General features: G+C 39.3%; 1 protein-coding gene across 1 annotated transcript; it reads right to left on the minus strand.

Annotated features, from left to right (window-relative positions):
* On the minus strand, positions 1-24,147 carry ddx31 (DEAD (Asp-Glu-Ala-Asp) box polypeptide 31). Its single transcript, XM_058375103.1, has 21 exons — positions 24,020-24,147; positions 23,759-23,885; positions 22,035-22,276; positions 21,871-21,946; positions 21,748-21,791; positions 21,594-21,664; positions 20,538-20,602; positions 19,019-19,063; positions 18,884-18,925; positions 17,990-18,054; positions 17,790-17,909; positions 17,598-17,704; positions 16,967-17,187; positions 16,672-16,833; positions 11,139-11,198; positions 8,963-9,013; positions 8,665-8,804; positions 8,329-8,413; positions 7,530-7,641; positions 7,083-7,281; positions 1-473 (listed from the first exon to the last, which is right to left on the minus strand). The coding sequence occupies exons 2-21, from the start codon at positions 23,861-23,863 to the stop codon at positions 329-331; spliced, it is 2,157 nt and encodes a 718-aa protein (XP_058231086.1). The 5' UTR covers positions 23,864-23,885; positions 24,020-24,147; the 3' UTR covers positions 1-328.
* Positions 24,148-26,893: the final 2,746 nt, after the last annotated feature.

A 26,893-nucleotide genomic window follows, 5' to 3' on the forward strand; every position in this document is an offset into this window, starting at 1 on the left:
GAAACACAATCGTCCACATCTTTTATTATACAACAATTTGTCCAACGCCTCTAAAAGCTCCAGTAATGCAAAAAAAGGACAAATCCAAATACTTCCGAATGAACAAACCTTTCCCACATAGCGAAACTCTGCCCCTCTTCAGGCACTTGGGGATGAAGATGTTGACGATGATGAGGATGAGGATGGCGAGTTTCCTAGTGGTTTATCATGACACAGGTAAAAAAAAAAAAAGAAAAAAGTAAAGAAAAGGTCCAGCAATGGGTTTGAACACCTGTATCTCCAAAAGCTCTGTCCATGATTTTTCAACCACTTTGCTTCTCTCTTTTTTTCACCCTTCTGTCAGCTCATCTTCTGCATTTGCTTTCTTCTTCTTTCTCTTCTTTTTGGACTTGGACTCTCCGTCTATCCCACTGGTGTACTCGGAGCGGATCAGGCTGGCCACTCGCTCTTTGGCTGTGAGCTTATTAGCGGGCCTTGAATGAATAAATAAATAAATAAATAAATAAATAAATAAATGAAAAATAAATAAATACTGGTTCATTGCAAAAGTCCTGTTCTAATACATGTAAGCTTTCAACAACCATGAAGGGAATTTCTCATTTGGAAAAAAAACAAAAAAAAACTTTTTTGTTTTTATTCTGATATCTTTCTCTTGTTTATCCCAAAATATGACTGAATATATTTAATTAGATTAAACACCAGAGATATTCTTTAGTTGACGGTTACAATACCTGCTGATCACACTGCCGTTTCAGTAAATTACAATAAACATTTTTATGCATGATTTTTTTTCTTATTTATGTCAAAGTAACACAACATAACCTTTTTAATTTAATGATTTAATGTAAATTAGATTTGCTTGTAAAGTAATTAAATAACTTAAATAAATTCCCAAAAGTGGACACAAATTGATCAAGACTATAGACTAAAATAAAAAATGGGGGAAAAATACTGTGCAGAAATATCAATCAAGGATAAATCACAAAGCAAGTATGAGAAGTGCAGTATAAGAGACGAGCAAATTGTGTTAGGATTTCTAAACGATGGTAAGGACAAGTTTAAGCATGCTGGGATGGGGATGGAACGGGGACACGGTGGCCCGAGACTGCTGAGTACGAGTGAGAGAGATTCCCACAGTTGTCGATAAAAGGCTGCGGGATTCAGCAGCAGGAGCTGGTTTAAAACCAGTCTCTGTTTGTCTAATCAATAACTCTGCAGCCTTGAGCAGTGAGTTTTCCCTCTGGGGCTGCTATACATACATATATATATATATATATATATATATATATACACACATGCAAACACACTACCCTGAGGGCAGAGAGGAGCTATGAGACTGTAGTTATTGATCTTTTGAAAGTCCCTGAGCACTCTACAGGGATGTGGACATGAAAGATGTGGATGTAGAGTCACAGTAACTGACATACTGCACATATCACATGATCACACAATGTTGTGTTTCCTTATTTTTCTTGAAACTGATTTAGAACAGTGATTTACAGAATATTCATGTATATGTGTGTATATATACACACACACACACAGGCAGCACACTGATCCGAACACATGAATCCATCACAGAAGGGGATGAGATCAACTGATTTAAGTCATCAGTGGATTAAGCGCCAACTAGCTTAGACCTGAAGATTATCATCATACAACTATATATATATATATATATATATATATATATATATATATATATATATATATATATATATATATATATATATATATAGTTGTATGATATGTATATAAAATATATAAATATATATATATATATATATATATATATATATATATATATATATATATATATATATATATATATATATATAAAACGTGACACCGAATTTGTTTTAATTTATATAATATCAAAAAACAAAACAAACATAAAAGTCACCTTACATACACTGATCAGGCATAACATTATGACCACCTGCCTAATATTGTGTTGGTCCCCTCTTTTGCTGCCAAAACAGCCCTGACCCGTCCTGCACTGTGTATTCTGACACCTTTCTATCAGAACCAGCATTAACTCCTTCAGCAATCTGAGAAACAGTAGCTCATCTGTTGGATCGGATCATACGGGCCAGCCTTCTCTCCCCACATGCATCAATGGGCCTTGACCGCCCATGACCCTGTCGCCAGTTCACCACTGTTCCTTCCCTGGACCACTTTTGATAGATACTGACCACTGCAGACCGGGAACACCCCACAAGAGCTGCAGTTTTGGAGATGCTCTGATCCAGTGGTCCAGCCATCACAGGTTGGTCCTTGGTCAAACTCGCTCAAATCCTTACACTTGTCCATTTTTTCCTGCTTCTAACACATCAACTTTGAGGACAAAATGTTCACTTGCTGTCTAATATATCCCACCCACTAACAGGTGCCATGATGAGGAGATCATCAGTCTTATTCACTTCACCTCTCAGTGCTCATAATGTTATGCCTGATCGGTGTATATTAAGTCTCTGTACTGAGAATATATTATACAGCAGAAGATAATTTCAACAGATATCATCAATTTGTACAAATCTCCAGAAAAAGTGAAGATGCTGGATATATGAAGTTTTATATATAAACTAAAAAACCCACGAGGAAATAAAACTTTCTACAAACCTTAATGTAGAAATTGACAAAGGCCTGCCGTTTTTAGTAATTTCACAAACTTTATTCCTCCAGAATCCTGAAATCATGGTTTGTTCTGCGTACTTCACAGGTTTCTCTCGCATTTGGTAGCAAGTCTAAAATTATTTTCATCACCAACAAGGCCAAGAACTATCTAACTTCTCAACAGCCCTAACAACAAACACACAAGATGATCTTTATGAACTCCAGCTTCATATGAAAAGCTAAAATAACCTTATATGGTATATTATATGTATGTGGTATTACATGAACATGTTTCAGTCTTGTTCCATAATCTAATTTCAATATTTAAGATACTGAAGCTTGGGGCAAACGTGTACAAAACATCTCGGTTCCTCGGAAACCTGTGGGGTGGAGCATCTGAGGCCATCCTATAAGTTAATAATGAATATATTGTTGTCTGTGGCTGTGTACTATGTGAGGTCTACACTATAGCATACACACATTCTAGTCTGTGTAGTGAGTGGAGAAAGTGAGTGGGAAAATGTTTAATATTTACTAAACTTGCTACAGGGATTTTAACCTAAAACATTTTTTAAAGGGGAAAGAGTCTTTAAAACTGAGTAAACTTTCAGGGATAAAAATAAAAATAATGTTTCATCAACACACGCAATGGTGCTAATGGTCACTGTGTGAGGGGGCAGTATCAATTATTAGTATTTAATTTATTACTTTTATTTTATTTTAGTGTGTGTGTGTGTGTGTGTGTACAGTGCTGTCTAACTGCCCCAGTTCTACTGAATGCTGCACAATATATACCCTCGAACAGGTGTACACACTCCCCACACACTCTTTACCTATGAATGTCTTGTATTTCAAATGTAATGGGGGAAAAAACAGAGCAAAGCAAGCAGCAGTAAGTCTAACCTCACCCTGGGGCTGCTGGGTATTTTTAGCCAGTTCACAGTGCTAGGGCTGATAATGGCCACTCTCCTGAGCTCTTGAGGTCTTTGTTGTTACCCTGTGTGTGTGTGTGTGTATGTGTTTGCATGTGGATGTTGGTAGTGGTGTGATAAAGCTCATTAGAGAAGTCTTGTCTGGACATGGATGGCGTATGCCACAGACGGCCGTAATGAAGTCTCTACTGACACGCCGGTCAGTCCCAACCATGTCAAGACAACTTCACACTCTCACACGTGTACACACACACACACACATACACAGGAGATGGATGCTATAATCGGTGCTGGTTCTGCTCGGTCCTGGTTCAATTTAATGCGGACGAGAGGCGACCGTGGTGATGTTAGTTAAACGGAGACGCCGGCTCTCTGCTTTGACAGCTGATGAATATATTAAGAGAATCATCTGTTGTCTGGACATCAGCGTGTGTTTGTGTGTGAGGGATGGGTGCTTAGGGGTCTGACCCCTCAGGGACGGACTTATTGTCCTGCTCCATGGGTTCCCTTCACAGGTCCTGCTGCAGGTCACCTGCCAATTATCAGTGGTTAGACACACACACACACACACACACTCAAACACAAACACACAAGAGTGCACACACACACACGCTCACACGTACACAAACACGCAGGCACACAACTAACAGTGACATACTATTATTTCCTCGAATAAATATGAATATACTCCAGCACTTTTTATAGAGATTAACAACACAATTGTGTTCTTCACAGCATGAAGGGTTGGGAGTGTCAAAGAAGCGAGTATAAATCTACTTATAGGAATTTTATAGGAAGTTTTGACTTCTCCAGCCTGCATTATGGGGTAGGACCACCTGCTGCTTTAAATACATAATATAATTTATTATCATTAAAGTCATGATTATATAATAAACAAAAACCACATGTTTAAACGTTTACGAGACAATCAATTCCAAATATATTTCCTAAACCTTTTCTTATGGTCAACGATTGTGTGTGATATTGATCACAACTGTAAGAAATGTACAGATGTTGGTAGATTTGTAGCGTTTAGTCACAATATCAACTTATTTGGTAACACGATCTCTTTCATTTCCCTTTCATTTCTCCTCATCAGAACATCTAAACTGATTACTGTGTGTATTTTGCCTTCACATATCGGGTTATGCTTTTGTTTTACACTCAAACTACTAATTATTTAAAATAAACTTAAATAAATACAACATTAAAAATACAAAAAATACTTTCCTTATAATAAATAACCTGCCTGATTCATGAGGTTAAACACTTCCACACAAGAGATTTGTTCACGAGAGATTTGTAAACCGAGCTCTGATGCAATCCTATACAGAGGATACAGAAACAGGATTCTTCCTTCACTGTAACAGGATGATCTAATTATTAATAACACCCTCATGAAACATAGATATTTAAAACCGAGAGTTAAACCACTTTAACACACAACTCTTAGTTAAACGAAATCTTTCCGACGGAGAGACCGAACACAAAGGCTTTCATTCGTGTTTCCCAAGCACTCGAGTGATAAGAGATGAGATGAAAGAGAAAGCAGAATTATAGAAAAGGAAAATGACAGTGACGAGTAAGACGTTTCAGTTCGTTCGGAAATAAACTACATTTATACTGATATTCCAGCAATCTGAGCAGGTCAGTGATATCTCTCTCTCTCACACACACACTCTTGGTCTGTATGGTGAGGGTAATATAGACCACAGCCAGCCAGGATGACTGACCACAAACACGTGCTCACACACTCCCGGACCAGCCTGGACGCGGCCCAGCTGACCACACTCAGGTTACAGCTTGTGCATTCTGGATCCTAAGGGAGGCCAATCTGATGACCACTAATAATCTGGCAGCATCAAGCAGTGGCCAGAACTCACTGCTTCCACCTAGCAACCGTGCTGCAATGTCCACACCCAACAGATCAGGCTTCATCTAGCCGTTAGCCTTCATCTTCACGTGCCACCTGTACTCCAAAAACGTTCTCCTACATGTAAATCTTCCAATACGCTCTGGATTAAACTAGGTTCACGTTCAGGATTAATTCATCTGTGTGATAAGTGAGCTCTAGGTGTAAGGGCCAGCGCAGAGCGATGTCGGCCAAGCACGCTTGGCTCTGGTGAGTGTTAAGCACAGGAGACAAGCAAGACGGAAGAAGAGAAGTGTACCTGCTGCCAAAAAGCACAGAGGAAGAAAGGGAGAGTACAAAGCAGGTAAAGGTCAGGGCTTGACTACTCCTTTCTGACCTTCTGAGGCCCCAGGACAGAGTAAGACGGGTGGCTGCCAAGCCTGCTTGTGCACTGGCACAGAGCTTAACTCCGTGGCAGAGGAAGCAAGCGCGCCAAGACAAACCAAAATGTGATGCTACATTTTAAAAAGGTATTTTTCAGTGCAAAAACATTTCATTTTATAGATTTTGTAGTAAATAAAATAATGTATAAAAAACACAACAAGGGCAGGAAATACCGGTCACCTCTTACACGACACTGAATAACAAGATTATTGCTCAATAACAGATCAAACCTACCGTTAAAGTCTTGCTCCTCCTTGAACCTTGATTTTTTAACTTCTGTCCCTATTTAGTTTACTTTAGTCATATTTTAAAACTCTAATCTTTGCTAATCTTTTTTGACACGCAGGCAAAAGTAAATAGTGATTATGAATTGATCATGAAAACGTTGCCATATTAAAGAATATTATGACTGGCATATTTTCTAGTGTAAAAAATATATAATGAACCTATACAGCACTCAGCAGTGAAATATAAAGGACTATAAGTGGTAAATAATTTTTTAAAAATTGTTGTAGTAGTGTAATTAATATAGCGCACCAGGTAAAGGTAATTATTCATTCTGGTTATAAAAGGGAAATAAAGTACAGGTTGCACTGTTGTAATGTTAATGTCACAAGGTCACAGTGAAGAGAACAACAGCAGTATATATTATAATTAATATTATAAATATGTTTGGATAAAATATGTGTAAAATGGGGGAAAGAACTGTCTGATGTACTTCATTTAAGTATATAAAACAGGGGAAAAAATAAAAACAAAAGGAAAAAAAAACAATTTACATAATAAATAAATAAAAAAGATAAATGTTGGTTTTGGATCTATTTAATTTATTTAATTAATTCAATTAATTTAAGTAATTTAATTAATTCAATTAATTTAATTAAATTAATTAATTTGTACAATGCTCGTACTTTTACTAAAATATACGTTTTTATGTGCTGCACTTTCTAAAAAATATTTATATGTGAACAACCTCTTGAAAAACGTAGCTTAAAGTGCATGTCTATTTTTAAGGAAATGGCTTTTAATGCAAAGCACACTCTGAAAGAGAAAAATTAATAATAAAAAAAAATACTAAAATATATATCTGTATAAAATAGTCATATTTCAAATATTAGATATTACAAATGAAATTAAATATAATAAAAGACAAATATATATTAAAGTGCAAACTTGAATTTTACGCAAGTTATAAATCTTCAAATAAAGGCTTTTGTATATTAAACTCATCAACTTACCTCTTGTTATCCTTTTCTTTCGCTTTTTTCTTGGCCTTCCCGTTAGCTGTGGAGTCTGCGATGGCAGAGGACAGGCCCTGTGGTGCGTCCCGCAGGCCGAAGCTCTTGGCGGCGTGACCCAGGTGGAGGTGACGGATGTGGAAGATGTGTTTCAGAGCAGAGGGGTATGCCGTATACGCCCTCACGAACGACTGCAGGGCTGGAGGAATGATTAAAGATGAATAAGTCAGAGCTGATGGAGCTGAAGTGACCTTAAAGCTTGAAAGGAATAATTTAATGCAAATACAACAATCTTACATATTTTTTTTAGGTGCCACTATTGTTAAAAAATAAATGTTCAGGAATTTGTATATAATTCACCTCGTCGCCTCAGCCTAGAGTAGGATAATAATCTAGTAAAAATATCACCACAGCCAATAACGTGTAACCCCACTGGACAAGACTCACCTTTCTTAGCAGCCTGCACTGATTCTGCATTTCCATGGACATAGTTCTCAAAGTCTGTCTGTAAAACTGTAGCTCTCTCACGCATATCTTGCTCACGGGCACCGGCTGATTTCTGAACAGAAAGTAACACGTACGTTATTTGGCTTGGTGAACAAAAAGTAAAATAATTCAGCTTAATTTTCCACTGGAAATAATCTAAAAAATAATAATAATAGCATCCTTATAGATTAAAAAGAAAATATGACATCATATAATGCTAATGCACATCAATAATCTCATGTTTATGTGAAATCAACAGCTTTAGGATGCAGAAAAAAGTGTACTGAATATATTACATATATGTAAATGTAATCCCGAGTAACCTATTAAGCCCTGCCCAGTATAACACATTAGTATAAACAGCTGTTCACCTCGGAGACGTTCATGTATAAAAATAAAAAAAAAAAGGACATCGGTTAAACACACTGTATTTTCTGGGCCCCCTGCCGTCTCCTGACCTTTGGCCTCCCAGATGAAAAGTGCCCATGGGGGTATTAGTGGAGAAAGTCGATTGGTTTAGAGAGGGAAGGAGGAAATTAAATCAGGATTAAGAGTGCCTGAGAGCTGGCTGTCGTCCCCCCTCATTGTCGTGATACAGAGTAGAGAGAGGGAGGAGAGAGAAAGAGAGAGAGGGGAGAAAGAGGGAGAGGGAGCGGGAGAGGACATCTTTCTCAACACTCCCACATTAACACCTTACAACTGCAGGTCTGTCTCATGCCCTCAGTGTCCAGAGATCAATATAAAGGACTCAAGTAATGACCTTTTTGTCCCAATTCCCTCTGCCTCTGAAACGCTCGTCCTGCAACAGAGTCGACAAGATGTCTTCCATTTTCATCTCATGGAGACTGCAACACAGAGAGAGAAGGTCTGATGAAGACGGGAGAAACCATTATCACACTGCTTCTTTAATCATTCACAGTTTTATGATTTTTATTCAGAAAATGAAACTTTGTGCGCGTGTGAGCTCTCATGGGCTACGTTAAAATGTTGGTGCTTAAATAAAACAAAGAAATCTGATCACCTCTGCTTCACATCTGGTCACTTAGGAAACCTGACTTGAACCTGTAGAATGTATGAGATTAGCTATATCACAGACCTGATATTGTGATTGGCCAAGACATCCATGTAGGCGGTCTCTGAGGGGGTGAGGAAGAGAAGGCTGTTGCCCTGAGCTCCGATACGAGCCGTACGGCCGACGCGATGCACGTATTCCGCTGCAGAAGAGGGAGGGTTAAACTGCAATATAAATGGGAGAAAGCAAAACAATAAATTACATCTCCTTTTGCGCCTCAATGTGGAAGAATTTGCATAATAATTCACTTCTTTTTTAATACACATATATTTCCTCTAATTATATGGTATAATATAAAGAGCCAGACAGAAAGCAAACCTACCTGTACTATCCATGTGACTTGAGGAAGATCCAATCCACGCGCTGCCACATCCTTCACAAAAGATCCAAATAATAAGTTGGCAGAACAGACACGAACAACGTGACCCGCTTCAAACAGCTCACAGGCATTGCGAAAGAAAAACAGCCCCGTCTCTAAACAAAGGCTGTTTACTCTCTCGATTTTCTCCCCATTATCCTTTACAGATTTGTGGTGCACAGCCAAGATAAGCTCTTTATTAATAACTGATAGAAGACTGAGAGCCTAGTATTGAGCTCTGGGCCTCCACTCCTCCCTTTCCCGGTCCTGTGGCCCAGCTGGGATAAGCCAGAGTTGGGCAGAGTGCAGATGGAGGCCGGTGCAGGGCCAGGAAAGTCTGTCAGAGCCATTAAAACGACTCATTTAATCCAGGAATAATGCTACACAGTGACTGGCCTAGAGCTGATGCCAAACAGGAGACTACTACTTCTCTATCCAGTCACATTTACATCCTAGATATGATAAAAATATACCTAATCGTGTGAATTTAGTGAATAGCATGTTGCGCTGACGCATAACCGTCCAAATCCTGTTTGATTCGTCTTAATTAGTGAGGAATTAACGAAGTTTGACGTCCTGTGCTGATCCGCACCGAGCAAATGTCATGCTTTATAGAAGCAATGCTTTATCCAAACTTGTTTAGAATGAGTGTGTGTGATCGCCATCAACAAAAATCTCAACATTTTCCCCTGTACTGAGGAAACATACATTATACTGCATATAAATCTTAACATGGAAAACAAAATGCTGGAAAGCAAAGACGCCGTCAAAATAAATGAGGTTAAATGTTTCTACAACAGAAAACATTTGATGTGACAATAAACTAGTAGTATCAGGTATAATTTGCGCAGTTTTATAACAAAATTAGCCGATCGTTGTTTTTTTTTTTTTTTTACTAAGCATCATTGACAATCTAACACAGCTCTTCTGGAGACTTGCTTATTTTTTTAGATGAAAAACAAAAACAACCCCAGCAGCCTTCATTATGCTTTCTGTCTGATGGTCCGTTATGTAATATCTTGTTTTCTTTACTGACGTACAAACAGTTTTCTGTAACATTTTATGTAATGTTCGGAAATATAACATGTTTCTGTACTGATTCAATAATGCAGAGGTCATAAAATAAACATTTGTGTACTAAAAAATGGTGCCTTCTGCACAGTACTGTATATAGTTGTAACTCATTTATAATCAAAGTCTAAGAGTTGAGCTCCATGAAAATGAAAACTATCCATTACACTTGAAAGCTACACGTTAGATGCCTTACAAAATGTATTTCCTACATTAGAGTAATAAATAAAATGAATCTGAATCACACTGATTATATTGGTGAACCATAACCCAAAATTAATCTCTCAGAAAAAGTCGCCCAATCGATAATATTTGCATCACGTGAACGACCTCCTCTATTAGAAGTTATGAATTTGGTGAAATTCCACTGAGGTAATCACACATACACTATATAATTAGTGGCTAGAGATTTAATTTTTGGTGAATTTAATTCAGCCGCACATCCCAGACAGGATCTATGCTCTTGTGAGGATACACAGAGGTTAGTGAGACTGCCGGACAAGAGAAGACACATGTGGTTTAGTAAGCAGTGCAGCCAGCACTGTCTGTGAGACCTTTCACATGCAGTGAGAAGGAAACACTGCTGCTGCTGCTGCTGCTGAGGAGGAGAGCAGGCCAGGCCTGGCAGCTGTAGCCTGGAGAGACAATCCACACTCAAAGCCAGGGCTAACAGAGCACTTGCTCCCTCAGGGCTTCCCCTTATGGCCCTACTGCCAACAGCTGTGCCAGAGGGGAGCAAGGAAAGAAAGGAGGAAGAGAATATTTCGAGAGACGACTGGTCAGGAAACGATGACAGAGCAATTAAAAGATGATTTAGATATGTTATCATCATACAACTGAAAAAAAAAAACACTTGCAGTGCTATTAATCTGGAAATTCATTATGATTATTAAGAAGGCTTAATTGTCAATTGTTCTCAGGCTTGGAAATAAGCTTTCCCTTTGCTTCAAGAGCACTCTTTAAACTGACGAACCTTATGCTTCGTTAACATAAAACAAAAAAATAAATAAATAAATAAACAAGAACCTCTCCAAACCCTGGGTAAGGGCTGATTTACAGGAAGACTCACCGTGCACAGCAGGACACCGGTCTTACTCTGGGAGAACTCCTGAAACACCTCCGTCCGCTCCTGTTCACAAAGCAACACACAATGTCTTCTATTAAAGTCTGGTTCAGAGTCAAGTCAAGTCTCAGACGTTCGTGTTTTTCCCGAACAGATAATGTGTAACAACCACAATAAGCATGAAAAAATATTCATGTGAGAAATAATGAATGACTAAAATGTACACAAAGTAGCCGAGTTATTTAATGCTAGCTGGAATAGACAGAGGAGACGGTTAAACATGATATTATTAGTTCATTATTTTTCCTTTCTTTACTGAAAGATTAGAAAATATGAAGGTTTTTTTTTTTTTTATTTATGGGCAATTTATGAATAATAACATGAGACTAAGGACACAAACTAGTCGACTAAACAAGGTCAGAATGGCCCTGATCTACTTTACTTCACTGTTCATTATATCAAAGTGGCTGTAGAAGCCGTCCAATGAGAGAATCGTGATTCTTGGTATGATTCCTTCAATCCAAAAAGAAGGACAAAGATGCAGTGCCAAGTATGACTGTCGAGCCAAAGGACATCACTGCTCTCTCCCTCCTGTAAGTAGAGCACAATCTGTTAACTGTGCTGGAACAGCTGTGTGTCTCCTGTCGTTTCCTTCACTGGAAAAGATGGCCAGAGCTGTCACATTACCAAACCCATCCATAAAGCTGCCGAAGGCCTCTCCTTATTATCTAAGAAGGGGGAGACAAAGAAGCCTCGAGCGGCTGTGCCCTGAGCTCGCCAGCCTACTTGGACCATATGAACAGCCCTGGTCATTTCCATTAGCACGGCTGAATGAGGTCTGAGGCCTGGGCAAAGGTGGCTCATCTTGCAGTCCCATGGCACTGCCGCAGGGCTCCCGACTGTTGCAGCCACTCCACCAGCTGGCTCATTTGACCTGACTTACTCGAACGAGGCAGGAAGTGTACAAGAGTCCGCTGTAGTGCAAATTGTGACATGCAGGCAGGTTCAGAACCTGAGCTAGGTTGAATCAGGCTAATAACAGTGTGAGAAACTACAGACTGCCTCAACCCAGATTCCACTCCATAGTACACATCTGAAAGAGCTCAGGCTTACATATCATATAGAAATATGTTTAATTCAAATCAGTTTATCTTTATGGTATTTTTATATTGGCTTAAAGCAGCCTTACCAAACACTTAGAACACTTAATCCAATCAATTATTAGTATGGGAGCGGCAGCCAGACATCAAGGACCATCACTGAACAAAGGGTATACGTGACCATGATTACCATTTAGTATTGCCCGACCATTTGGGTGATAACACCTAGAATAATACCTAGCCAAGGTGTATGTGACCGTGATGACCATTTAAGGACATCCAGCTAGATGACAGTATCACCCAATCTTACACTAATCCAATCAATTATTTTTCTTACATTGGCGAGCCAGCCAGGAGGGAGTTCCAAAAAGCGGGGAAAGGTAAGAAAAACGTCGAGTAGAAAAAGAGTAGAGTTATTCAGCAGAAGCAGGAGGAGTTCTTAAGCCTATTCTGTTACATTTCTGTTTCTAACGGAACTGAATGAACCCGACGCAGTGTGGTGACAGAGTTGTATTGGAATCGTTGTTTCTAAAGTAACTGAAGCAAAGTGCTTAAGTCTAAAGGTTTCTAAAGTAACTGAAACTTGTTGTGTAGTTGTTATAATTCTGTTTAGATTCTAAAGTAAGTGAATCAGCCCGACGCAGTGTGGCGGCCGAATTATAACTAGAAACTGAAAGTGGTGATCGTGTAGCGAGCCAGATGCACCGTGGCTCTGTGAAGTTTAAAACAAAAACCCGACATAGTGTGGTTTTGTCCGAAGTACTGTGACCGTGTTAGATTTTAAACTCTTTAAAGTAATTGAAACTTCCTGTGTGGTTGTTATAATTTTGTTTAGATTCTAAAGTAAGTGAATCAGCCCGACGCAGTGTGGCGGCAGAAATATAACTAGATAGTTTCTAAAGTAAGTGAAACTGTAGTTAGCCTGAAGCACCACGGCACTGTGAAGTTTAAAACAATAACCCTAAGTAGTGTGGTTTTGTCCGATGAACGGTGACAGCGTTTTAAACTTAATTTTAAGCCCGAAGTACTGTGGCTAATTAGACTGTTTTAAAATGTAACAGAAAAACCCGACGTAGTGTGGTTTTGTCTGACGTACTGTGACGGTGTTACATTTTTACTGTTTGTGAGTGTTGTTGTTTGTGAGCTGTGAGTGTTACTGTAGTTAGACTTGAGGCCAGACGGAGTGTGGCTGTGTCTGGAACAGTGAGACTTTAGAGTTGAAAAGCCTGACGTATTGTGGCGGTTTTATTCAAGTACTGGAGCTGTGAATAAATAGGTGTCTTAAACGGGTGTCGTAAAGTAACTAGATAACGTTTAGTCACAAAAGTTTTGCATACTAACTCTATTTAATTCAATAAAATTGTGAAAATGGAAGAGCTGATTGTTAAGTACACTACCAGTTAAAAGTTTGGACACACCTTTTAATTCAATGTTTAGGTATTTATTTTCTACATTCTAGAACAATACTGGAGATTTCAAAACTATGAAATAACACACATGGACTTAAGTAATCCATATGTAATGACAACAAAAAACAACAGTCAGTTGTTATTTTAAGACACGAAGGTCAGGTGTTCTGGAATAGTTCTTGCAAGAACAGTATTGTCAAGTGCATTTGCAAAACCCATCAAGCACCATGATGAAACTGGCTCACATGAAGACCATCCCAGTAAAGCAAGACCAAAACTTACCTCTGCTGCAGAGGAGAAGTTCATTTAGAGTGACCAGCCTCAGAAATCACCAATTAACAGCACCTCAGATTAGAGCCGTTATGAAGGCTTTACAGAGCATCAGTAGCAGACATATCTCAATATCAACTGTTCAAAGGGCATTATTGTGTATTTCGGCCGCCTTCAGCATTGTTTTACAATGTAGAAAGAAATAAACATCAGGAAAGACCATGGGATTAGAAGATGTGTCCAAACTTTTGACTGGTAGTGTATAACACTAAGCTCGGCTCTCAGGGAATGTTCGATGGAATCGAGAACGTTGTTGATAAGCCTTATGAGTGGGCTATTGCCAAGTTTGGAAATGATCCCAAAATGCCTAAGAACAAAAAAGGAAAAATTGCCAATGCGCTTCAAGCAGTTCTTGTCACATACAAAGTAACTAAGAAGACTCTAGATGTGTTAAAGGCTGAAAATGAGCAACTTCAATCTAGACTGGATGACGGGCTAATTTGTAAAAGAAATTTCCAGTCTAGTGAAACAATCTGGAAAGATGAAAAGGCCAACATGAAGAATGACATTGCATTTCTTAGAATTAACAACAGCATGCTAAAGTCATCTGTGGAAACATTGTCCAATGAATTGGAGGAAACAAAGAGTGCTTGTCAATTTCTGATCAAAAATGGCACATTGTATAACCAAGTTCCAGAAATTCTAGATTTGTGTGAAGAAAGCAATGAGAATTCAAAAAGAGATTCTCAGCAAGTCCTTGGTCAGTACTCTGACGGTACAGTTGAATTACCCATGGCACCAATTTGCTCTACTGCAGCTGTGTGCACTGGTGAAGGAGGGGAGAAACCTTGGCACCAATGGCAGTAGGTGTTAAAAAGCTCTATAGGAATACAGGCCACAAGGCTTCCTGTAGAAAAGTGGACCATGCTATTGGAGATAGAAAGGAAAGATCACCCCCTTATGACGCTAATAATCTCCCAGTGTGTTATTCATGTGGCAAAGAAGGACATATTTCCAGAGAATGCAAATTTTCCCATAAGAGAACCGGCCCCAAAATTGATTTAAATCACTTACAGGCCAATGTAAACAGACTCAGTAAAGAGCTCAAGAACATGCATTCTTTATTGCCAAGCTACTCAGCAAATTTGGAATAGTCAGAATAACAAGATGTCTTTTGTTCAGGAAGTGCATCATCACAAATTTGAAACTAGAGATGAGGTAATGGTAAAGAACTACCAACCTGGGGGCCCATGGGCTGCTAACTGGGTGCGACCATGCAGAGATTCAGTTTACAAGCTCTGCCACAAAACTAAATACCAACAACCTGTTAAGAGATGGTCCCATAATGATCAGTTAAAAACCATAAAAATCTGAAGCCAATCATACAGGGCCATGTAAATAGTCAAGTGTATATTGTAAGTGTTTGTAATGTTTTCTGTCGTGTGTAATGGGGGGGATAAATTCATTCTGTTTGCAAGTATTTTTCAGATTACCTAACAAAACAGAAATAAAGCTGTGGTGATGGACCAGGATGGCAGACACTACCCCTGACCCATTGTGGGTGGTGACGAGACCCCATCCCAAAGCGCTAATCAATGACCTACAATGGATCCATGTTCCAGTCCTGGTGAATCTTACAGCATGGTCTCCAGACATGGATGAAGAGTGCCACAGAGACAGTGTGACAGGAATGTAAAGGACTTCTGGACAACACCATTCCTGATGTATCACAGTGCTGCTGCAACCTGCTCACCCACAGACCACCTAACAGAACTTCTTCCAGTAAATCATCCCAAGGAAGCCTTTTTCAGTCAGAAATTACTGGAATTTATGGAGAGGGCACTGGGAGTCACTGGGACTAGAAATATCAATTTGATAAGTTTGCCTAGTGGAATGGAGCCATAACCAGTGTGCATGAGGTGATGTTTCGATGACTGGTGAGATTCTCTGAGGGCCGAAGGAGGACAACCCACTGCAGGGCTTTACCGCCACTGGGCACCTGCCCGAAATGGGAGGTGTAATCTGTGTAAAGGAAGTGCTGTGATGCTTCAGGGCCAAAAGCATCAAAGGGGGGGACTGTAAGAAACTACAGACTGCCTCAACCCAGATTCCACTCCACAGTACACATCTGAAAGAACTCATTCCCAAAAAGGCTTACATATCATATAGAAATATGTTTAATTCAAGTCAGTTTATCTTTATGGTATTTTTACACTGGCTTAAAGCAGCCTTACCAAACATTTAGAACACTTAATCCAATCAATTATTAGTATGGGAGCGGCAGCAAGACATCAAGGACCATCACTGAACTAAGGGTATACGTGACCATGATTACCATTTAGTATTGCCCGACCATTTGGGTGATAACACCTATAACAATATCTAGCCAAGGTGTATGTGACCGTGATGACCATTTAAGGACATCCGGCTAGATGACAGTATCACCCAACCATTTGGGGGATACTCAGTTCTTACACTAATTTACATTTAACGTGAAACTCATTTAAATTACACACGGGAAACACAGTATAAAATGTTCGAGCAGGATTTGTCCTGCGTTCTTGTTGACTCCGATGAACCCAAAGTACTTTATGTATTTTGTCACTGCGATGCTGCAATAAACTTCTACATTAAGATCTTCGACGCCCTCATCGTTTTATTTTTCTTACAACGGAGTGAGGAATAACTAAGGCAGTGTAAGTCCTAAAGTAAAAGATGTACAGCGCTCAGGGTAACATTTCCATATACAAGATATCTAACCTCTTGCTCCATGTTGCCATGGAGTCGGAGAAAGTTGATTGACAGCTGCTGCTTGTTTGCAGCGCTGGATTTGCCACACAGGACAGTGGAGAGGAGTGTGACGAGGAACTCCACCGCCTCGCAGCTGGATATGAAGACGATGAGCTTCTGATCTCGTTCAAACTAACAGAGACGAGGAGGGGAAAAAAAATGTAACCAAAGAAGACATCCACCTCATTTATACTACAAAACTTAAATCAGTATAATCCACACTGAGCTGGGTTATAAATCTCTGACTGTGCATGTCTGTCATTACCTTACACCTGGCCAGAATAAATGCTGCAAGGCAGACCAGGCGCAGTTTGCTAGGCACCACCACCATATACTGTCGCAGCTTGTCAGGCACGGCGTAGCTGTCGGCCTGCTGAGACGGTGGAGAGTTGGATGACAGAGAGGGTTCAGATGTGTCCAAGCTTTCGTCCGAGACCTGGATGTACATGGGGTCGTTCATGCTAATGCTGGTTAAACGAGACAGCCCTGAAATAAAAAGTGTGTTGCCAGATGTTTTACACTGCACAATTAAAATATTTATAATAATAAGTTAAATCTGAAACAGGTGCTTGGATTAAAATTGCATTCTAAGTAATTTACTGCACTGTGAAATTCCTTATATTCCTTAAATTCCTTATATATATACACACTTTGCATATCCCATCCTTGGAGGTTGGGGCCAGAGCACAGGGTCAGCCATGATGCAACACCCCTGGACCAAGGTGGGTCTTTTGTCTGACTTCCTTAACCGCTTATGAAGTGGCTAAATATTTTTTTTGAGGTATGTATGTGTGTTATTTGGTATGACACACATTTCATGTGACCAATCAGCAATGAACAGTTAGACCCACCCACCATGTACCACTGGTCCTATTAGCGCCTTGAGGCTGGCTTACCCTCAGTGAGTGTGGCAGAGAGCAGCACCGTCTGCCTAGTGGATCCGCCAGCATTCAGAGCGTTCAGTATTACAGTCAGGTCCTTCTCAAAACCCAGGTCAAGAGTCCTACCAAAAAAACAAAGAGCATGGAAGCTGACAGACCTGATGAGGTTAAATAAAAGTGAAATGAGATTCTCTGTTATACACAAACCTGTCTGCTTCATCCAGAACAAGCCAGCGTACAGCGCTAAAAGCGATACTAAGAGTGTTCTTGATGTGGTCTACCAGTCGTCCTGGAGTGGAGATCAAAACGTTTATGCCTTTCCTCAGTCTGAAACAGAAGAAACGCAGGTTTAATACTAAGATTAACTGTATAAAAGTATCCAAACCTATTTGGTGTGATGTTCTTGCCTGGCTTTTTCTGCTTTCCTCTTTTCTCCTCCCATCAGGACACCAGGTACAATCCAGGTGAATGGCTACAAAGAAAACAGGAAAAACAGAAAGTTGCCCAAATTTATATATATGTATATATATATATATATATATATATACTCAATGTCCACTTTGTTAAGAACACTAGAATTAGCCAATCAGGATGGGAACAGTGCAATGTATGAAATCCTGCAAACTCAGGTCAAGAGCTTAATTTAATGTTCACTATTTTCAATTAATGAGTGTAAGAAATCTGCATCCAAATCTTAAACAGGTCAGTGGTCAGAGTTACACTATATTGCCAAAAGTTTTGGGACACCCCTCAAAATCATTGAATTCAGGTGTTGTTTTTCAGGGGTTCTGCTTGGCCCATTAGTTCCAGTGAAAGGAACTCTTAATGCTTCAGTATACAAAAGCATTTTGGACAATTTCCCTGCATTGTGGGAACAGTGTGGGGATGACCCCTTCCTGTTCCAACATGACTGCACACCAGTGCACAAAGCAAGGTCCATAAAGACATGGATGAGTGAGTTTGGTGCAGAGGAACTTGACTGGCCTGCACAGAGTCCTGACCTCAACCTGATAGAACACCTTTGTGATGAATTAGAGTGGAGACTGTGAGCCAGGCCAAAACTGGGACCTTTACATACACATGAATGTAATATGGAGTTGTCCCGCCCTTTGCAACTATAACAGCTTCAGCTCTTCTGGGAAGGCTTTCCACAAGGTTTAGGAGTGTGTTTATGGGAATTTTTGACCATTCCTCTAGAAGGACATTTGTGAGATCAGGTACTGATGTTGGACAAGAAGGCCTGGCTCTAATTCATTTGTAAAAAGTCAATTTTTTAAATAGGTATCAAGTCATTTTTTTACCTTTAGAAGCTTCTGGAAGATTTGAAAGCTCTGTTGTGCCAACTGAAGATCAAGAATGAGAGATGAGAAACATTATGTAATTGTCATTAAATGACTATGAAGCATCTTTAAATAGAGTTTATATTATCTGCCTACCTCTCTTGTTGGCACGATTACAACTGCCAATGGCCCGTCTGATCTCTGAAACAGCATTAGAAGAAGAAATTTCAGTCAAATAATATATATAAGCAGTACATTGGGATGAAAAGCAAAATTTTGGAAGCACAATAATCACTACAGTACTTGTGCATTTGAAGGAATTTATTTTTCCCCTAATAGCTTTTATTAAGTTTTCTTCCCTAGTATAGTCATTATAAAACAAATAATTTGGGGGGAAAAAATGCCCTATTATATATATATCCAGTTGCGTTACACAATCCAATTTAATAATTCAGCTCAGATGTTGTTTGTATTATTAATATATTGAATTTCATTACATGCAAGCCTGTATAAAAATTTTATTATAACATTTAGTTCTTCAACACTGATTCTTCCTGGAGACAAATCCACTTTTATAAAAATTACTCTATTCTATTTTGGATCTTATCCGCAAAGGGCTGGTGCGAGTTTTCATTCCAGTCAAGCAGAAGACTCACCTGATTCCACATGTTTAATCAGCTGATCCTGGCTTTTGATAGACAACATAGGTGTGGCTTCTGCTTGACTGGAATAACAACCGGCACCTACACCGTCCCTTTGCAGATAAGATAAGATTGGACACGATGAATTTTTCCAAAAGTATTTACAATGATGTTGAATCACAGACACTGTGGGAATTGAGAAATAGCACCCAGATTTTAAATTTGATCTCTTGAGGCATTGAAGCAGTGAGAGGTAAAATGGTATTTTGACACGGCTTGGAAATACAGAACGTACAGGAGGAAAGATTCAGTGAGCTTCGGCGGTCTTTAGTTTCTTTGTTGAAGAGTAAGAATCACTGTAACAGCTGTAGTATACACCAACCAGGCATAACATTATGACCACCTGCCTAATATTGTGTTGGTCCACCTTTTGCTGCCTGACCCATCCTGCACTGTGTATTCTGACACCTTTCTATCAGAACCAGCATTAACTTCTTCAGCAGTTTGAGCAACAGTAGCTCGTCCGTTGGATCGGATCACACGGGTCAGCCTTCGCTCCCCACGTGCATCAATGAGTCTTGACCGTCCATGACCCTGTCGCCGGTTCACCACTGTTCCTTCCTTGGACCACTTTTGATAGATACTGACCACTGCAGACCGGGAACACCCCACAAGAGCTGCAGTTTTGGAGATGCCCTGATCCAGTGGTCTAGCCATCACAATTCGGCCCTTCGTCAAACTCGCTCAAATCCTTACGCTTGTCCATTTTTCCTGATTCTAACACATCAACTTTGAGGACAAAATGGTCACTTGCTGCCTAATATATCCCACCCACTAACAGGTGCCATGATGAGGAGATCATCAGGGTTATTCAATTCACCTCAGAATGTTATGCCTGATCTGTGTATAATATGGTATTATAAGAAGTTCGGACACATCTTACAAGATTATAAATCAAAAACAAGCAACAAAACACTATTTCAAACTGCAGAATCAAATGAAATGAATAGTTTCACAGTTCAGGTTTCACTTGCCTTGATTTTTGGTTGCACCGCCTGCAGAGACTGGATCAGAGGAATCCCGTACGCCAGCGTTTTCCCTAATCGATGACAGACAGGACCAATTAGCCCAACAGGTTACCACTGATTCATAATATTTCTTTTATTTATTTTTATTAATCAGAGAAGAAGTAGTCAGAAAGAGCTTTACTGCCAAGTATGTTTGCGCATACAAGGAGTTTGTTTTAGTGTCACAGCTTCCAGGACACAGAGACAACAGCAACAAACAGACAATAAAAACAGTTTGAGACTAAAAAAATACATATATGTAAATAGAAATGAACAAAAATAAATTTCACGTACAGAATAGAACAGAATAAGATGTAGGGATGTACCAGGATGGTACCAAATAAATCACAAATAAATAGAAGGTTATTGCACATATTTGTATTGCACAATGAGAAATGAAACATGATTATAAATGTTATAGGTCATGCTGTTACAGGAAAATAATCTGTGAAAATGTAGTGTCATATTAATTAGCTAATCATTTTCCAATAACAGTAAACCGTTGCAAATTATTAATAAACACACATCAATTTGCCAATTAAAACAATTATATAGATTTATAGGTATGTTTAACGGTTTGGAAAAATCCAGGAAATAAGTCAGTTCTCGGTTTTGTCTCTCTTGAAGGTAACACCACAACAACAACAACCACTTATTACCATGAAACCTTTCCTTAAACTTCAACCTTTCACCTTTGACTGTAATAAAATGCATGCGCCTGGAGACTCCTTCCAAAAATGTTGCATAAGCATCTCCTCAGTGTCAACAATTACGCACATTTAAAAAGAAAATAAGTTTCTGTGGTGCATCCACTGTACAAACTATGGAAATGATTTAACACATTAAAACAATTGGGATCATAGAAACCAGCATAGAAACAGCTGTGAGAGACTTTCTGACCAATCAGATTCGAGAATGGAGTAAAGTGCTATACATAAAAATCTGTCTGATCTGATCTAACTGCAGCCTGAGTGTTGTAAAAACTAATCAGTCACTGTGAATTAACAGCCTTGAGAGTCGTACCTGATCCGGTTTGGGATCGAACAACAGCATCTTTTCCTGCCATGAGCACTGGAATGGTCTGCTTCTGTACACTGCAAATACATACAACATATGAGAACGCAAGCAACATCTCTCCAGATGCTCTCAAACTGTATAAAGGCTCCAGAGCATGTACCTGGTCATACTGCTTATGTTTAGCACTTTGTTAAGTGTGGCTACCTGTAGAGAAGAGAAAACACCGGGTTATGACTGGTAATTAACTGTAAATTAACATCGACAGTCTTAGAAGTGATCTTACTAAGTGAGGATGCAGGTCTAGTTCTTGAAAGGAGTTGCTAGTAAAGACCTTCTCCTTCACCTGAGTCACAGCAGGACTACAGGGAAAAAATAAATAAAATCAAGTTACTTTCATTTTAACATCCAGGAGAAACATGACGTAGGGACAGATGACGTTTTACTGACCTGAGCACATCTGGGATCTCAGGGTTGTTCCGGAAGAGAGACGAGGTTTTAATAAAAGGTCGGTCATGTCCCTTGTGTTCCTCTTGTCCTTTCTTTGGAGATGCTTTTGGCTTTGATGGGAACTTGGACGCTGCCTGGTCTTCATTCTTTGTGTTGTTCTGGGCATTCAGTTTCCGTTGCTTAGGAGAGCCGTAGTCTTGATTTCCTAATGAAGCTTTCCTTTTTCCATTCTCTGCCTTTTTCTGAGAAAAAAAACCCAAACCGTAGGCAACCATAAGGGACAGAATGTCCAGAGAACAGATCTGAGCCGCTTCATATCCTGGTGCATAAAAAATTTTTTACTTTTCTCGGAAAAAAAAACCAAATGACAAAATATCTCTCTCTCTCTCTCTAAAAGAATTATTGCCCTTATTTTTATTTGTTTTTTATTTTTAATTTCCGTATGCATTTTAACTTTCCATGTTCAGTTTTCTGTATCCATACAAAAATTATTGGAATGTCTACAGACAACAGACATAAACACGTATAAACCTTAATCTCATAAACCTTGCCATCTTTATAATATTACTGAACAACACATCATTTAGAGCAGTCTCTTCAAAGAGACTCCTTCCATAAATAATAAATAACCCCAGAATTCTTCTTAAAGAAAACTCCACGTTAATAATCACACGCTAAATAACAGGTTGTAATGCGTTTATTACAAGGCATTATATTAGGTGGAGTGTCCGAGTGAATAAGTTGTTACTATGGAAACGGCAATGTATTAAAAAAAATAAGATAAAGGTGTGGTTTTAATTACAGTCAGCACTTTCTGTTGAGAGCTGCAATTATAGAAAATCAATCAACAGTCTTCAACCAATCAGAATCGAGAACTCAGCAGCACTGTAGTGTAAGTATATTTGATTAATATATATTCTGCATATATTACACTGTATACATATATATTTACTAGTGAATAGAGTTATATGTCATTGCTTGGACAGAACAGTGTTAGTGCTTGTACCATTGATGTCTATATACGCTATATTGCCAAAGGTTTTGGGACACCCCTCCAAATCATTGAATTCAGGTGTTGTTTTTGGCCCCTTAGTTCCACTGAAAGAAAGTTTTAATGCTTCAGCATACCAAGACATTTTGGCCAATTTCATGCTCGGAGACTGCAAGCCAGACCTTCCTCGTCCAACATCAGTGCCTGATCTCACAAATGCACTTCTAGTGGAACGGTAAACACACTCCTAAACCTTGTGGAAAGCCTTCCCAGAAGAGTTGAAGCTGTTATAGCTGCAAACGGCGGGACAACTTCATATTACATTCATGTGCATGTAAAGGCAGATGTCCCAGTTTTGGAAAGGCTCACGGTCATTCATCCTAAAGGTGTTCTGTCAGGTTGAGGTCAGGACTCTGTGAAGTTCCTCCACACCAAACTCTCTCATCCATGTCTTTATGGACCTTGCTTTGTGCACTGGTGTGCAGTCATGTTGGAACAGGAAGGGGTCATCCCCAAACTGTTCCCACAAAGTTGGGAGCATGAAATTGTCCAAAATGTCTTGGTATGAAGTTGAAGCATTAAGAGTTCCTTTCACTGGAGCTAAGGGGCCGAGCCCAACCCCTGAAAAACAACACCTGAGTTCAATGATTTGTAGGGGTGTCCCAAAACTTTTGGCAAATATAGTGTACCTTGTCATTTTGACGGTGATGTTTAAAGAAGTGTAATAACTCACTGCTGCCCATTTCTGCCCTGATGAGTACTTGTTGTGTTTTTTCTCAGAGTGTAAGTGAGGAGGTTCCTGGTTGGAGATGTTGAGCATCAGCATATCCTCAGCCATAATGAACACCACACAAGTGTCTCTAGTAATAACCAGACAAGTAAACAGATCAGGTTCAGGAATTGCTAAGCACGTAAGCAAATAAATAAGATTTAAAGTTTATTACAGTGACAGTGTAACAGCATAAAAGTAAACCTTGCTTTTAAGTAAACTTACGCTAAGGTTAAACGCTCAGCAGTGGCAGAAAAACATCAGTAGCAGGGGTTTTGAGAGCCCTCGTGTGCCTTCTCCTCGTGTACATACCAAGCCGAGAACTTCCGGCTCCGGCGCGTGTCAAAATAAAAGTCTACAAACGCTCCGGACAATTCATCTGTAAACAGAATTTTATTTAATTTTATTTTTTTGTCTCTTTAAATAATTCAAAATTTATTTGAGACAAATTGATAAATTTTTTTTCGCCTTTTCTTTTATTTTACATTCACACTGCATATAATTAAATTAAAAACCAAAAAGCACAAAAAATATTGTTCTCTCAGCACTGTAGGGCTGATACATGTTTATGAATATCGTTCATCTGTCAAAAAATGTTAATATTTGTAAATATCTGGAAGTTATATATATTATTTGTAAATATTTTTTTAAAACAGCAAGCACCCAAACACAAATGTGTGCTGGAATAAACGATTAGATCAATTTTATTCTGACACCTTTCTATCAGAACCAGCATTAACTTCTTCAGCAATTTGAGCAACAGTAGCTCGTCTGTTGGATCGGATCACACGGGTCAGCCTTCACTCCCCACGTGCATCAATGAGCCTTGACCGCCCATGACCCTGTCGCTGGTTCACCACTGTTCCTTCGTTGGACCACTTTTGATAGATACTGACCACTGCAGACCGGGAACACCCCACAAGAGCTGCAGTTTTGGAGATGCTCTGATCCAGTGGTCTAGCCATCACAATTTGGCCCTTCGTCAAACTCGCTCAAATCCTTACACTTGTCCATTTTTCCTGCTTCTAACACATCAACTTTGAGGACAAAATGTTCACTTGCTGCCTAATATATCCCCAAGCATACGAAGACAATTTCATGCTCCCAACTTTGTGGGAACAGTTTGGGGATGACCCCTTCCTTGCACAAAGCAAGGTCCATAAAGACATGGATGAGTGTGTTTGGTGTAGAGGAACTTCACACTAGAGTCCTGACCTCAACCTGATAGAACAACTTTGGGATGGATTAGAGCGGAGACTGAAAGCAAAACCTGAATTCAGTGATTTGGAGGGGTGTCCCAAAACTTTTGGCAATATAGTGTACAGTATGTATACTGCTGTTTTCCCCCAGGACTGTGCTGCTCAGTTCTATTTCTTTTTTAAACTCCACTTTTTTTTTGTTTTAACAACACTTCAGTGCCCCTGCTGAGTTGAAAAAGAGTCCATAATTCCAAACACGGGACCTGAGACAGAGTAGACTGCAGTCAACAGACCGGCAAAAGTAAACTAACTAACAAGTGCACAGAGAAATGACAAAAAGATTGAGATAATTACTATATAAATTGCCACTTTTGTAGATATTTGTAGTAAACATCTACTTAAAAAAACACCCACACACATCCGGGTTAGTCTCTAACTATAGGGAGACTAACAAGGTGTGTGTGTGTGTGTGTGTTTAATAACATGCTATAATCATGATCAGAAGGTAAAAAGAAGGACACAACATCAGTATTAGCTAATATTTTATATTCTATTCTGTTGCTGATACCACAATCTGAAAAATCTATAATACTATTTTGGAAATGTCCCTGTGACGGACTGGTGACCTGTCCAGGGTGTACCCCTGCCTTTCACCCAATGTGTGCTGGGACAGGCTCTGGCAGATCCCCGTGACCCTAATTAGGAATAAATTGGGTATAGAAAATGGATGGATGACTATTTTGGAAATGTAATATATTTTAATGTAAATGTTCTTATACATAGATACTGTATAAGAATAATGTAGTAGTTTCTTGTCTATTACCAAAACTCTGTATTGTTTTCTAAAGCAACCGGAGATCATTCATTTTTAATGACTGCTGGTGAGGTCCGATGACATGAGCAACAGCGACCGTTGAAGACTAAATGTGGGTATGTCTGGCAACGTGATTGAAACTTAATAGAAGTTGAACTTTATGCAAATATGGAGTGACTTATGGAGTGCAGCGTCTACCAATAGGAGTGAAGACTGTAGAGCACATGTGATCCGTGGCAAAAAAAAAGTACACGCTGCTTCTCCTTCATCTCGTGTTATATGATGAACATATAAATTGGTGAGTTTTATATAGAAACACCATTCGCCCTCCAAAATGTTTCATTATCTTCTTCTTCCTCTTCTTTCAGCTTTTCCCTTCAGGGGTCTCCACAGCGAATCATCTCTCTCCACCTATCCCTATCTTCTGCATCCTCAACACTTGCACCCACTAGCTTCATATCCTCATTTATAATATCCATATACCTCCTCTTTGGCTTTCCTCTTTGCCTCCTGCCTGCCAGCTCCATGTCCAACATTCTCCTACCAGTATACTCACTCTCCCTCCACTGAACATCTTAACTTGGCCTCCCTAACTTCGTCCCCCAAACGTCCAACATGATGTACTCGTTCCTAATCCTGCCCAACCGTGTCCCTCCCAAAGAGAACCTCAACATCTTCAGCTCTGACTCCTGTCTCTTCCTCAGTGACCAAAATATTTCATTATAGAAGCAAGAAATCTGATTTGTTGTGAAGTGGACCACTAGGTGCGCCACCCTCCGATAAACGTTATTACTATGGCAACCTTTAGATTGAACGTGTACTGACGTCATCATAGTACAGTGACAGGAGACTATGTTTAGGCTGAATATATCAGTTTAGAGCATTATGATGGATTTCCTCATCTTTCACCTCTTAATACCTAACACTTTAAAATTCGTGTCACACACATGCCCGAGTTAATATCTAGAACCTACATGTTAGTAAAAGGAAGGATTATTATTATCTCAAATTCTGTTTAATTAGATACTAAGCTGCTTAATGAAAGAGACAGATGCAAGACATTTAAATACATTTTAATTGTCAAGA

This window comes from Hemibagrus wyckioides, linkage group LG22 (genome assembly GCF_019097595.1).
Source record: "Hemibagrus wyckioides isolate EC202008001 linkage group LG22, SWU_Hwy_1.0, whole genome shotgun sequence".
Taxonomy (NCBI): Eukaryota; Metazoa; Chordata; class Actinopteri; order Siluriformes; family Bagridae; genus Hemibagrus; species Hemibagrus wyckioides.